General features: G+C 34.3%; 1 protein-coding gene across 1 annotated transcript in view; it reads left to right on the top strand.

Annotated features, from left to right (window-relative positions):
- The window catches only part of NAALADL2 (N-acetylated alpha-linked acidic dipeptidase-like 2), a 1,210,105-nt gene extending 1,206,070 nt beyond the window's left edge, over positions 1 to 4,035 (top strand). Inside the window, exons 14-15 of the mRNA XM_006867720.1 lie at positions 1,272 to 1,455; positions 3,997 to 4,035. Of these exons, the coding sequence (XP_006867782.1) occupies positions 1,272 to 1,455; positions 3,997 to 4,035 (223 nt within the window). The remainder of the gene's footprint in view (positions 1 to 1,271; positions 1,456 to 3,996) is intronic.
- The last annotated feature ends 7,374 nt before the right edge of the window (positions 4,036 to 11,409 follow it).

The following is an 11,409-nucleotide window of genomic DNA, read 5'->3' as shown; positions in this document are numbered from 1 at the left end:
TACCTCATCTGCACGTGAAAGTTGGACAATGACTAACAAAGACCAAAGAATAGATTCATTTGAATTACGGAGTTGGAGAAGAATATTGAAAGTACCATGAACTGCCAGAAGAAAATGGCAATTTGGATTGGAAGAAGTACATAGAGCCAGAATGCTCCATAAATGCCAGGATGATGACACTTCATCTCTCATACAGCTTGCTTGGTAAAGTGGAGCATAAGTGAAAAAGAAGATCTCCAATGAGATGAACTGACAAAGTGGCAGCAGCAATGGGCTCATCAGTAACAACTGTGAGGATGGAACGGTACTGGGCAGTGTTTTAGTCTGTTGTTAATAGGGTCACTATGGCATGTAACAGCAACAAAGCTAAATTCTCTGTTTGCAGATATTTGGCTGAGGTATAAGGCATCATCTTATTACACACTTGCTGTTTTGATAAGATGATTTTCTAAATGTCAAACATATCTAAAAGTAGAGAGACTTTTGTAGTGAATTCTATGCTCAGTTTCAACAAATATTAACTAATGGTCAATCTTATCCTCCCTCCACTATCAGTGTTGGTTTTCATAGCTAAGAGAGAGGTTCTACTGGCATTTAGACAGGAGGTACAAACGAAGCTATTAACATCCTACAATGCACAGGACAACTCCCCACCATAAGGAATTGCCCAGTCCTAACTACCAATTTCTGCTCCCAAAAAGATTTACAGCCTCGGAAACCCTGTGCACAGTCACTATGAGTTGGAACTGACTCCACGGTACTTAACAACAACTACCACCAATAGTTCAGAGATTGAGAAACCCTAGTCTATACGTTACACCTTCACTTGCTTTTTTATTGCCATTTATTGATTGAAATAAATTGGGTCATTTTCTCTATACTTTCCCACAATCAATATTTTGCTGTGACATACTGGGTACCATTTAATAGATTTCTTTGTCTTTTCTATTAATAGTTGAATCTAAACTTATCATCAGATTCAATTTAAAATATATTCTTAAAAAAGCTAGCACATTTATTCTACTTCATAGGCAAAGGTAAACACTTCCATCAGGACAATACAATGTCTGATTGCCTCTTTCTCTCTTATCAATATGGAAACTATTGATGATCTGTGTCTATAGCCATTCAGTTATTAAGAATTGAAAAATGGTGATATGTAATTTTATCACTTATTTAATACTTGGAAATATTCATTATAATGTTTGATATGAAAATGACATTGTGTATAAAATATTGATACAATCCTTTTTTCCCCCCTCTTATTTTAGAAACATCCTATACCATCTAGATGAGAAGACTAGCCAGTTTTCCATACTCCTAGAGGCTTGGGAACACTGCAAATCACTTCCATCAAATGAAACTCTTCAAGAGGCCCTGTCAGAGGTGTTGAACAGCATTAATTCAGCTCAGGTTTACTTCAAAGCAGGACTTGATGTGTTTGAGAGTGTCTGGGTTAGAAAGAACTGAGAAAACTCTCCACATTCTAAAAAGTTTGTTTACAATTCCACAAGCAAAAGCTCTAATCTGACCAGAATTTCTGATACTGAAGACTTTTTCCCCATATTGGCTTTTTTGACAGGTCTAATGCTATTATTATATTGTATTTTTAAATGTACATATAGAGTTTTTTGCACATTCAATTTTTCTTTTATATCTCTGAATATGTAAAAGCAAGTTATATAAATAATACTAAAGATCTATTAAAAGTAAACTGCTGTACTTGTCTATAAAATATTTTGGAGGAAAAGATCCCAAGAAGTTCTGGATGCTCTTTGATCCTATGGATAAAGCACATGGGAATAAAATGTATTCCCTATGTCAGAAGTATTAATGATCTAGTTTCTGTAATAGAAACACCGAGTGGATATGGTTTCAGATTAATTCACTGTTGTGTGTTCAATATGAAGAATTCACATTTTCTTTCTGATGGGTTGACTATAACCAATTTGAATGTTTCTATTTTAAGAAATGAAGTGCCTATTCTTAAAACAACTAGATGTAGCAGTACACTGGTTATGGAATTGTTTTTTTTTAAAGTATTAACACCAAAAAAAAAGGAGCCATAATATTCCAGGCAAAATCTCTAGTTAGCCTTACAGGGAAATTTAAATGCATTTTTTTCCCTAACAATTTACAAGGTGACTAGCTTTGAAACCCCTAATTTGCCTCAGTTGCTTTTCTAAGAATTTCAAGTATGGTGTTAGCTTTATGAGGGAGAAAATATTTTTTTCTTTCTTTTAATCCTGTTGTGTCTGTTGAAATCACAGAAACAGCAGTTACTCTAAAATGAAAGCATCTCACATGGCTTTTCCTCCAGGCATCTTTTCTGAAACCCCTAGCTATAGGGCACTTTTCACTTTTCACAATTTTCATAGGAAAGTAGCAAAGTTTCCCTTTGAAAACTCAAAATATCTTAAAAAGCATAAAAGTGTTTTTTCCACACCTGGCAAAAAGCAAACAAACCTTAATGAAATAAATTTTTGATAAGGGGAAGTCCTTAATTTTATGAAAAAACTTTTGATTTTTTTTCCTCCTTTATCCAAAATAATGAGTAAAATAAAAATGTAAAAAATATCCACGCTTCTAATGTTACACATAAAATTCAGTGTGACCCTGAGTGTGTCTTTAGATGCTTTAATTTCTTCTCTCAAAAATGAAAGTTTTCATATTGACATTATTTTCAGATGGCCCTATTATCCACTACTTCCTGTTGTTGTTGTTCAGTGCCTTCGAGTCAGTTCTGACTCATACTGACCCTGTATAGTGTTTCCCAGGAGCGGCTGGTAAGTTTTGAACTGCTGACCTTGAGAATCAAACCTATTCTGTGAATTGGTAGTGTGTTTAAATTGTTGCTGATACATTTGCGTGACTTGTTTCTTCTCACACTTTGTATTTAGAGTGGTACCTGGATATAAAGAATAAAAAATAGTCATCCTCCCAGAAAAATGTGTCAAAAGTTCAGGATGGAAATTTGGATTCAGGAGGGATACATATGCATCACTCCCATTGCAGAAAAACATTGATCCTAGTATCAAAAGGAAACCTATGAAACATTCTTATCTAACCTCTAGGATCTTGCCTTTAGTCAGGGAGAACTTTATTGCCCTATTGGATACAGTGATTAAGAAACTTGAACATAGACATAAATTTAGTGGCAGAAGTACTACCAGCTTTAAGCTCTCCTACCTTCTCAGATAGACTCCTGATGTGGCACTATAGGATAAGCGCTTAAGTGTGAACCATGAGGTCAGTGGTTCAAACTCATCAGCTGCTTTTTGGAAACCCTGTACAAGGTCACAATGAGTCTTAATTGACTGAAAAAAAACAAACAAACAAAAAAAAACTTACAAGCAACAACAATACTATCTAATATAGCATTTTGCTTGGTTATATGGTTATAAATGATCTTTTCCAGTGCTTTCTGTATAATCAGCCATTCAATCAGATATTGTATGGTCTGGGAATACTACTTTGAATTACAGTATAGCTTATTCTCTGCCTGTATCTGACAAACAGATCAAAGACTGGGTACTCAATGAAAAGACAAAAGACTCTACATGACACCAGAAGTCAGGAAGGATGAATGAAGTAGGCAAAATTCTTTGATGAGAAGACATGTTAGTGCTCTATTAAATCAACTATTTAATCAGTGTTTCTCAAAATGTAGATTTAGGGAAATGAGACTTAGAAACCATCATCTTTAGCAAGATTGCTAGTTGATACTTATGTACCCTGAAGTTTTAAAAAATTCTAATCTACAATCATTGTGGGTCCAATGACACTATTACTTGGCAACATGTTTAGAAAAAATGAGCAGTCATAAAAACAAGAGAGACCTAAAGTATTGCTATTAATGCCACATTAAAAAAAAGAGGGAGAAGAGCCATTTTATCTTTTAGGAAGGCATTCAGAGGCAGCTAACTTCTGTGCTTCCTGGCATGATGCTAAACTTTTTTCATGTTTTTGTTTCATTCTGGTTTTTCCTTTCTATAGCTGAATTCAACCTATTTTATAAATGAGGAAACTAGTTAAGAGACACAGTAATAAAAGTCACTAAGGGAGATTTCCATGCTGGACTCTGTTTACAGTCCTATGTCCCACAAAACAAAAATAATGGATTTTTGGGTTATAGAAAGTGACATAACTGAAAATTTTAAAGTATTTCTGTACAACTCATCAGATTATGTGTACAGGTAAACACTTCTCTGGTTTATGAAGGCATTTGAATAATATTATTTTATTCCTTGTGATGGTAGCCCATCCCATCAATGGTGTGTGTATGTTGATACATTTTTAAATATTTATAAGAGCATTAAAAAGAATTATATTATTGTAATACATCATGATGACTAGATTTATAAATATTTGACAAAGACAAAAAGCCATAAGCCTTACAATTTCCTTTTCAAAATGTCTATATAATTTAACTGAAAAGAGTAGGTGCTATGATTTATAACCACAGTTCTGTATCATTCTAAAAAAGTATGAATATGTAATTGACTGTATTTTATAATGTAGACATATCAGCTAATACAAATAAACATACAGCATATATAAATAAGCATTGAACTTATTTGTATATGTCTTTGTATACTTAAATATGCTGTATGTATCTGTTCCCATTAGGATAAGTATCATAAAATTAAAAGCAAAAATCATGATGTGTTGCCATCTGACTAATGATGAATCAGCGTCTTTGCCTTAAATACAAAAGTAAAACTGTTTACATTATAAATTGGTAAACCTAGCCAAAAAATGTTCTCATGTGACATTCTATGATATGTATAATTAATTACTCCAAAAATTAAGCTTTCCTGTGAGGGTAACATATTTTCATCTCACTGGTTTAATAGGCTATTTAAATGTGCCTTAGATGCACATTTACTTAATAGAAATGAATTATTTTAAACTATCCATGTGTTGAGTGACAAGAAGATGGGCCCACATATACCAATAAATATATCAGTAGCGTAACAGTTTCATTACAGACTGAGGACACAGCCCATGGGAAACAAACCAACAAGCAATGCCTATATTTGAAAATATATTATATTCAGCTACCCTAGTGAATCTCTGTTTATTACACAAGTTCAAATTGCTAGCATTAAAAAACACCTCATTAGAATCTGCTATTCTGAAAGATCTTTAAAAGCTTCGTGGAGTTCTAAGCACCCTATTAAACTACAAATATTTTTCAGTTAAGTGGATTTGTTTTATGCAATTAAGAATTAAAATCGAAATGAATTTTAAAGGAGAATAGTAGGCAAAATAGTTTTTTTTAAATGTACCATTTTCTAGTATTCACCATGTATATTCAACTTTTTATTTTCTCTAACTACAGATTTGCAATGGGACTTAAAGAGTTTGTTTTTGTTCTTTTTTTGTTGTTGTACCTGGGAGGTAATTTTAAGAACTTCTCATATCCCTATATACATTTATCTGCAACCACCCAGAGGTTTATTTCCCTAATTCCTCTCTACTATCTTTCCAAGATGTACAGTGAAGTGCCTTCAGCATAACTTGTATTGCCAAGAATCCTATGACTTTCACGATGACATATTTCTAAAAGACATTTATAATCAAATACAAAGTATTAAATAGAGGCAATTTCAAATAGTATTCAAGAAAAATTACTGTTTCAAATTGCTGTATGTTTCTGTTTAGATGATTTTGTGTTTAAATTAAACAGTAATAAACTTTTCTGTAACCAAAAATGTAATTTTGATGCTTCAGCCAAAAACCAATCATTGAAGCCAAAGAAATGCATGGCTACACTAACTTGATCAACAGAATCAATCAAGAATTAACTCAAAAGCAGTTGACTCAGTGCCTACATCTATACAAAGCTTTAATGAGAGTAGACAGAGCTTAATCATTGTTTTTTATGGGTGCCTTCTATTCTTTCATGTCTTTAAGCCAATAGGCACTGAGATAGCTTTTCTCAGAGAGAAACATTTATTTTCTAAGGACTAATTATTATGCACCACCTATTCCCCTAAGGACCATACAGGTGCCTGTATTATGCCATATGTCATGTATGATATTCCTGCAAACTCAAAGAGATTAATATACAGTCATTATTATGAATTATTATGTTGCATTGAAGTTAATGCCTGTCTTTTGTTCTAATTAAAGGAAAAACTTGGCATCTGAATAGACGCTTGGCTAGAAAAATGGAGTTAGAGTCCCTATTTTAATGAACTACATGTGTTTTTCAATCAAAATATATAACTATTTAATTATCTAGCTTGCTCAGTAGTTACAACTCTCTAACTTATCAGAAAGTCTTTACTCAGTATGTTACCATACAGTGTGTGTGTTTTATCTTTTCAGTTGCTTAACAATTCTCAGTTTATGCTTTACAGAGTATGTGGTAGAATTTTAATAATAAGAATTATTTGTTTACCTTTATAACAACAACAACAATACCAAGCTGCTGCAAATGGACTACCTTGCTCTGAAAGTCATAATAAAATGCAATTGCTTTATAAAGGCAACTTTAGCATATCTGTTTAATAAGAAGCAAATGAACAAACAAAATAGCATTCTAGGCCATTGCATGTTGTCTGCAGGAAGTAAAATGCCCAGATGGTTAAGTGTAGCTCACATAATTGTATTCCAAAGATGTTATAAATAATTTCATTTAACAGCTGAGATAGGACTCTATTAAGTGATTTAGTGTTTACAGTTTCTATAGAATGGTTTAATGGTAAATATAACCCATTTTCTAACCTGCTAGAATATGAACAGAATTGTATTCAGAAAATAGAAAGCACTCTTGGATATTTAGGAAAGTTAATTTGTTTTTAATAGACACCTAGAAATTCACCAGACCATATTGACAATAGTGTTATTTAAGTATTTGGAACGTTGATGCCAACTATTTGTTTAATATTTAATCATGACTACTGTGTAGCAACACATACCTATATAAAATTTTATAAGTACAATTTCTCAGTCATATACAATATAACATGTATAAGTGTGCATTTATGTGAGATGTATATATATATATATATACACACACATATACATATACATATACATTATACATCTCAGAAATGAAAAATGGGGATGATAGAAGCCTTATAATTAACATGGGATGAAATTTGCAGGACATCTTCAAGTTACTTTGATTAGCCACAATGATCTCTGAAGAGGTGTCCTAATTACTAAATTGCACTGATTTTGAATAATTGTTTAGTATTATTCAAAGTAAGTTGATTGTCAGTTGTGATTTGGAAGTCTTTTCATTGTACAGGAATTTTCACTGTCATTGTCTTTTTGTTGTGATTGATTTCCATAGCATTGATGTCTAGGCATGTGTCTGGAATCTGTTAGTTACTGCATGAGGTTAAATGTCTATTTTTATCATGTGTGAATTATTGTTTTCTGTATTTAGTACAAGCGTAATATCAATGTATTTTCTAACTTTTTAAGTGTTACTTATATGACTCAATATGAAGCTTACTTAGGAAAGTATGTTGTGATTTGGAGTGCAAAAAAAAAATGGCTTGGGATACACATCTATTAAGAAGATGAATGAACATTTTATAATTTCAGTTGCTTAATATCTTTGCACATAATTAAAAGCTTAGTACTATAAAATGAAGGAATTAACTATGTTGGATACTGATTTATAAATGCAATGAATATGTACAGTAAAAATGTAATGTTTAAAACAGACATTTTTAAACTAGTAAATACAAATGAAAATCATTGTTATGTTGTGTTTTTTAGTGTCAAAATATGTAAGATGCTGAATATGAAAAGTTAATTTCTTATGTATATTATTAATGACTTCTCTTTATGTAATATACATCACACTCAAAGAGAAATACGTCTTGTGCAAGGAATATTTTCTGAGGTTTTATCATCTTTTTCCTCTATGTCTTCCGTTTATTTCTTGAACACATTCAGTTCTCTCATATTGGATCATTTATGTTTAATATGCACTAAGTTCTAACATCAAGTAACAACATCTGCATCTCTGCTGGTGAAGTCTTACTATCTCAAATTTGCTCTAAGAAAAAAATTGCTGTCAGTTGTTTATAACCCATAAGGTAATCTCTATTTGCACAATCTAGAAGATTCCATGCATTTATTTGTTTAGTAAGCATATACTAAGGATTTAGCACTCTGTTATGTGCTACAGGTACTACAATAGTAGCACAGTTTTACTTTCTACATCCCGTTATCATTAATACATGGTGCTGAGTTAGCTGCAGAATATAGCCTAAACCTACACATTTCTCCATCTTCATTACTACCACCATAATCAATGCCACCATCTCTTCTCCACTTCAAATGCATTAACCTTTGTCACCACTCCTATTAAATACTGTTTTGGAAGTCTTAGAGATATACAGAAAGATAGGGAACTTAAAAGAGATCCAAATCAGCAAAGAGGAAAAAAAAAAAACAAAAACCCTATTTGCAGATGACATGATCCTAACATAGAAAACCCCAAAGACTCAGTAAGAAAGCTACTAGACCTCACGTGAAGATTCAACAAAGTGGCAGGATATAAGATCAATATACAAAAATCAGTTGGATTCCTCTCTAGTAACAATGTCAGTGCTGAAAAGGACATTAGGAGAACAATACAAAGGATAAAATATCTAAGAATAAATATAACCAGAGAAACAAAGAACCTATACAAAGAAAATTATAAAACACTGCTACAAGAAACCAAAAGAGACTTACCATGCTTCTGGATAGGAAGACTTATCATTATGAAACTGTCAATACTGCCCAAAGCAATTTATACATATAATGGAATCCCAATCCAGAGTCCAACTACATTCTTCAAAGAGATAGAAATAACAATTACGAACTTTACACAGAGAGGAAAGACACATAAGCAAAGTATTGTTTACGAAGAAGAATAAGGTTGGAAACCCTGTTACTTCTTGATTTCAAAATTTGCTACATGGCTACAGTGGTCAAAACAGCCTGGGACTGGTACAATGAAAGATACATTGATCAATGGAACAGAATCAAGAATCCAAAAATTAAACCATCCACATACAGCCAACTGATTTTCAACAAAGTGCTAAGTATATTGTATGGGGATGACATAGTATCTTCAGGAGATGATACTGGCAGAAGTGGAAAGTGATATGCAAAAGACTGAAACAAGACCTTTACTTCATGCCTTATACAAAAACCAGCTCAGCATGGATTAAAGACCTAAGGGCAAATCCAGAATTATAAAGATCATCAATGAAAACATAGGCACAGATGTGAGGGCTCTAATACAGGTCATATAAATTACCAAACATTTTAAAATTACACAAACAAAAGTAGACAAAATAGATGAGCGGGACATACTAAAAATTAAAAACGTATATACATCAAAAGACTTCACCAGAAGACTAAAAAGGGAACTTTCTCACAGAATGGGAAAAATCTTTTGCAATGACACATCAGACAAGGACTGATTTCAAAAATATATAGCAAACTTCAATACCTCTACAAGAAAAAGACAAATAACCCAATTAAAATGGGCACAGGACTTGAACAGCTGCTTCACCATGCAGGAGATCCGTGCAGCCAACAAACATATGAAGAAATGTTCAACATCACTAGCCATTAAAGAGATGCAAATAGAAACAACAATGAGATATCATCTCACACCAATAACAGCAAAGACAAAAAAAAAGTAGAGGACAATAAATGCTGGCAGGGATGTAGAAGAGACTGGCACACTCCTGCATTGCTGGTGGGACTGCAAAATGGTCCAACCTCTCTGGAAAGCAATATGGCGCTTCCTCAGAAGGTTGGAAATAGAAATACCTTTAAGATCCAGCAATTCCTCTACTTGGTATTTAGTCACAAGAAATATGAGCCATAACATGAGTAAATATATGCACACCAAAGTTCATAGCAGCACTATTTATGATAGCAAAAAGACGGAGACAGCCAAAGTGGCCATCAACTGAAGAATGGATAAACAAGCTGTGGTACATACACACAATGGAATATTATGCTACCTTGAAGAATAACAAGGAAGCTATAAACCACCACATAACATGGCTGAACCTTGAGGACATTATGTTGAGTGAAGTTAGTCAGGCACAAAAAAATACTGCATAGAACGACTACTGTAAAAGACTAAGAAAAAGAACCCATACTAAACGGGGGTGGATTCTTTGTTAGTGTCTGGAATGTGGGGGTGGGGTGAGGAGAGGAAGGGGAAGTTGACGCAAAGGTCAGGGAATAGACACAGGATAGTTTGGGTGCTGGGGAGGGGGCCAATATACAAGAAGAGAGAGGGGAATGGAAGAACAAGGCAGATGAGAGAACAATTAGGCAGGTTTGCATGGGCTAAGTGGTATAGAGGAAAATAATGATGTATGCACAACCTTGGAACAACAGTGCTCTGGGATACAGGGATTGTGAAATGGCTGGAATAGGGGAAACGGGGGAAATAACGTTAAGATGCTTGGCTGTCTTTTTTTTTGTTGTTGTGAATTATGTGATGGTTTACATGGGAGAACATTAGTTTTACATTCTGCCTATCATATGTCATTTCATTGCCATGGTTACAATCCCTTCCATGCATCATCAGCCAACCAAAGGTTGCCCCCCCTCCTCAGTCGTCAGCACACAGCCCCTATCCCTCTCTGGGTCTAAAGTCCACAGCTGCTCCATCACTCCACATCATCTTCTCTGCCTCCATCTCAGGCATCACTGCTTCTCTGAGTGGGGTCCTGCTCTCCACTCTTCTGCCTTCATGGTCCCAGGGACCTCCGCTCCTAGACTGAAAAGTTAATCACTCCCCTTCTTGCTACAAAACATCTACCTTTACATTTCCAACCCTCACAAGCAATCCTAATAATAATTATTCATTTTTGTATCACAAGAGATCTATGTACATTTCATTTCATCAGCCCCACCTAGACAGATTGGATAATACTCAGTGGAGATTCTACCTTCCTTCATGCCCTCTGGATCTAGGTTCCCTCTTGAAAACTTGTAAGCCAGTCACTTCATGACTTTGTACTCCCCCCCGCCCCATTTTGGGTAGCCAATGTCCAAGTTGCCCATCCCTGTCTACACTGTGTATGGAGGGGGTGGGAATGGTCCTTGCTGTAAAAGATGCTTGGCTGTCTTTTGAATTTTGGTTTTCCTTGCATTATATTATAAAATAGACACTGGAGGGGGATAGATAGGAATAGCCATAAATATCACCATAGAAAGCTTGTAAGTCCGTCTTCTGCCTATAACTGATTGGAATACCTAAAATGGGGCTACAACATGCCCAGAGAAGGAGGCTTTCTGTGGAGTCTCTGCATTACATATGACTATAGGTGGAATCCTGAACATCATCTAGAATCTTCAGAGATGGACAATTTCCACTTGAAAGGACAGGCAGACCAGCCTGGAGTGGGTAGAAGAACA

Source organism: Chrysochloris asiatica, unplaced genomic scaffold (genome assembly GCF_000296735.1).
Source record: "Chrysochloris asiatica unplaced genomic scaffold, ChrAsi1.0 scaffold00108, whole genome shotgun sequence".
NCBI classification, from domain to species: domain Eukaryota; kingdom Metazoa; phylum Chordata; class Mammalia; order Afrosoricida; family Chrysochloridae; genus Chrysochloris; species Chrysochloris asiatica.
Note: the sequence above shows the minus strand (reverse complement) of the source record. Positions and strands in the feature narration are given on the sequence as shown.